This window comes from Tupaia chinensis, unplaced genomic scaffold (assembly GCF_000334495.1).
Source record: "Tupaia chinensis unplaced genomic scaffold, TupChi_1.0 Scaffold000159_1, whole genome shotgun sequence".
Taxonomy (NCBI): domain Eukaryota; kingdom Metazoa; phylum Chordata; class Mammalia; order Scandentia; family Tupaiidae; genus Tupaia; species Tupaia belangeri.
Window position 1 is genome coordinate 1,091,085 of NW_006159630.1, and position 3,779 is coordinate 1,094,863.

The 3,779-nt window shown below is 54.9% G+C and overlaps 1 protein-coding gene across 2 annotated transcripts in view; it reads left to right on the forward strand.

The window, feature by feature from the left end:
• Positions 1–3,779, forward strand: part of NPLOC4 (NPL4 homolog, ubiquitin recognition factor) — a 92,167-nt gene that overhangs the window by 30,958 nt on the left and 57,430 nt on the right. For both annotated transcript variants that reach the window (XM_006145650.3, XM_006145651.2), the window contains one exon: positions 590–702. In XM_006145650.3, coding sequence (XP_006145712.1) covers positions 590–702 — 113 coding nt within the window. The remainder of the gene's footprint in view (positions 1–589; positions 703–3,779) is intronic.

Consider the following 3,779-nt stretch of genomic DNA (forward strand, 5'->3'; position numbering starts at 1 on the left):
AGAGAAGGATAAAGTGAGAAAGCAAGGTGCCAGGTCCAGGACTTGAACTGCCATTGGCCATATGGGAGTCCAGTACCTTAACCATCATGCCACCTGCTGGCCCAAGAGAGATTTTTGCTATACGATGTGTGCTTTTGCCAGAGAGACAGAGAGAAAGTGAAAAATTACCCCCCCGGGGGGGTGTGGTCACGCCATGATCCCTTTTCCTCCATTATCCTCCTAGGATTTTGGGCATGCGCACACACATGTCTGGCATGAATTTCAAGCCTCTGGGTTTGGGACTTGAACCACAGTTGGCCATGTGGGAGTCTAGTGCCTTAAGCACTATGCCACTTGTTGGCCCCTACTATAGACTCTATGTGTGTCCTCTGGCTTTCTCATTTGCACAAGACCTTTGCTCCTTTTTGTTGTAACTGACATCTGTGTGAGCAGTGCATGTTTCCTTGGGGACTAAGTAGCGAGGCCTCAGGTTAGCGACGAGCACGACTAAGCCTTGTGAGTGCCTTTGCAGTGCCTGTGTGCCGTGGGCACAGTGATAGCGAGGGTCGCATTAAATCTCTCTTGTTTTGTTGTTTGGGACTTGTTCTAGGTCGCAAAGGAGTTCGGCTTCCAGAATAATGGCTTCTCTGTGTACATCAATAGAAACAAGACCGGCGAGATAACAGCCTCTTCCAACAAGTCCCTCAGCTTGCTGAAGATCAAGTGAGTGCCCAGCGACAAGGGCACAGCACCCAGAGGGCCCAGTGCCATGGCCTGCCGAGGCGCCAGCACTTGCCTGCCCCTGCTGTTGCTGTAGCCGTGGTGCTGCTGCCCGACGAGATGCATGCAAGCATCTGTGGGCTTGCCAGTGCTGTGAGCGGGCCTTTGGGAGTGTGTGTCTCTCATGAGAAGGAGCTGCGGTCTCGGTCAGTGCACTCACGGGGCAAAGTGCTTACTCGGTTTCTTGTTGAGCAAGAGACCTTGGCACAGCTCCATGCAGGAAGTCCCATCAGCCCTGCCTGCTGACTGGAGGGCTGGCAGCCGGCAGGTGTTGTCCACTCCCCAGCTTGAGCAGTCCTGGCGGGGGCTCCCCGGTGCAGCGACCCTCCCCACAGCCTCTGAAGGCGAGTTCAGGGCTGCTAGCCACAGCCCATCACATTGTTGTTGATGGTCTTTGTGCCAGCTGGGCAGAGGTGGGCAGCTGCGACCGGGACTGGATGGCCTGCGAGACTGGAAGCGCCGTTGGTGTTTTGAGAACATGTGGGTCTGGCCCCGTCGGAGCCACGGGGGCACCTGCACAGGTGTCAGCTCAGCCCTGATGCAAGAGGCCGACTTTGCCCCGGGCTGCAAGTCGCACGTGCCCTTCATCATTTGTAGTTAGAGACTGACCCGGTCATTTCAGGGTCACAGATCCAGGTACCTGAGGAACAGCTGGGCCATTACAGCGTTGGTTTGTCTGTCTTCGACTCAATTTCCTGGGCACTTGTCTCTCTCTGCCTCAAGGGCCAGCCTCACTGCTGTTAGGGCTGTTCCTGTCCTGGAATGGCCAAGCTGCATCATCCCTGTAAGCTCATACAGGGATTTTGCTCTTGAGAACGATGTGTTGTGGATGTTACTGTTTGGATTCACTCTGCATGCCTTGTGGGATGGCATAGCCTGGGTCTTTCCATCCTTCACATGCTCACCGGGTACCTGCACACGCTGACAATAGTGACTGTGTATAGAAACTGGGCCGAGGGACCAGCAGTTGGCGTAATGGCTGTGTTGCTGGCCATGTAGTTGACTGCAGTTCGAGTCCTGGACCCAGTGGCTTAAATTCACGCCGGGTGCGTGTGCATGTGTGCCCAAGATCCCAAGAGGAGAATGGAGGAGAAGGGGTTGTGGCGTGGCCACCTCCCAGGGCGTGATTTCTTGCTTTCTGTCTCTCTATCTCTCTCTGTTTTTCTGGCGAGCACATGGGCCCTATAGCAAAAACCTCTCCAAAAATAAAAAAGAACCTCGGCTGACAGCCAGGACAGGAAAGGAGTTGCAGAGTGCGTGCTTTTGGGATGGCACCGTCCAGACCATGGTGCTGTGCTACTGCCCATGCTGCTGGACGGCCCCAGAAGTGGCTCTCAGTGGAGTCAGTAGCGTTCTCCTGGAGGGTGTCTTTGTTTTTGTTCATCTTCAAGTTTATTCATTTATTCCATGTGTGAGAGACAGACATATACAAACACACAGCACCGAAGCACTGCCAGCTGGGTGTCTACGCCACGGTCCACTCCAGGCTCAATCAACCTTGGGTCATGGGCACCCCTGTCCTGGGTGTACTCAGGAAGACCCCCCAGAGGTGAGCCTGGCCTTTTGTGGGGGACTGGCCCTGCAGAGTGCCCCGTCTTACGTGGACCCCCATCTAGTTCCCAGTTTGCTTTTTAAAAAAGTTGAATGTTGGGACCAGCAGGTGGTGAAGTGGTTACAACGCCAGACTCCCATGTAGTCAGTCGTGGCTTAAGTCCTGGACCTAGCGGCTTAAAATCATGTTGGGCATGTGTGCATGGATACCCAAGATCCCGAGAGGAGAATGGAGGAGAAGGGATTGCGGAGTGGCCATCCCCCCTGGGGGCTTATTTCTTACTCTCTGTCTCTTTGGGCAAGTGCATAGGCCTTATTGCAAAAACCTCTCTCAAAAAAAAAAGAAAAAAAAAATTGCATGTCTTGGGGCCAGCAGCTGGTGTGGTTAAAGTGCTGGACTCCCACATGGCCTACCACAGTTCAAGTCCCAGGCCCGGCTGTTGGAAAATCATGCTGGATGCATGTGTGTGTGTGTGCACGCACACCCCAAATCCCAGGAGGATAATGGAGGAGAAGGGATTTCAGTGTAGCCCTCCACTGGGGGGTGGGGGTGATTTCTCACTTTCTGTCTGTCTCTATCTTGAGCACATGTGCTCTATAGCAAAAATCTCTCTCTCAAAAAAAAAAAAATTGTTAAAGAACATAGGTCGTCGACCGTGGCGTCTTCTCCCTCCTGGGTGTTGCTGACTCCGCGTTCCTGGTGCCCGTCGCCCTGGCCCTCAGTGCCCTGGGCCACTGGTGATCGCATGCTCAATGCAGGGGCCTGAGAGGCAGAGGCAGGCCAAGGGACACGCAGGGAGCTGCTCATCAGGAAGGACGGTGTATCTCCCCACTCTCGGGCTTGGTTTGAAGCTGCCAGCTGCTGTACCTCCTTGAAGCCCTCCTGCTCCATTAGCTCAGTTACTGCAGTTCTCTCCATCCTTAGATCTCTTTTTGATTCTGGCTGTTGGCATCGAGCCCTCCCAGGGGCTGTGTGGCTTAGCCCTTCCCTCGTTGCCTGCACTGCTTCACTTAGGCCTACTAGGCCTCTATTGAAAACCTCCATGTTCTCAGGGCTGCCCCGTCTCAGCCCCTGAGACACAGTCCACTCTGCGCAGTTCCTGCCCTGGCATTGCAGTCAAGGTTGTCCACGTGTGAGCCATCCAGCCTGTCTGTGGGGTTGGAAGAGCCACTCTGTAACCCTTGTGTGTGATGTTGGGCAGCTCCGGCCATTCCACGCTACACTCTGCCCCAGGTCTGCTCTGTGTTTGTGCTCTTGCGCCTGAGCCCTGTGGACTGTGTCTGCCTGCTATCTTACCCACTTTGGCTTGTGGTGCTCACCTCTCTGTATGTTTGAGGCTGGGGCTTCAGGAAACGTCGAAGTAAGGATGCCTCCAGTACCTGGGTGCCTGGCCCGGGCTCCTGAGGACCTGGACGCCTGGCCCGGGCTCCTGAGGACCTGGATGCCTGGCCCGGGCTCCTGAGGACCT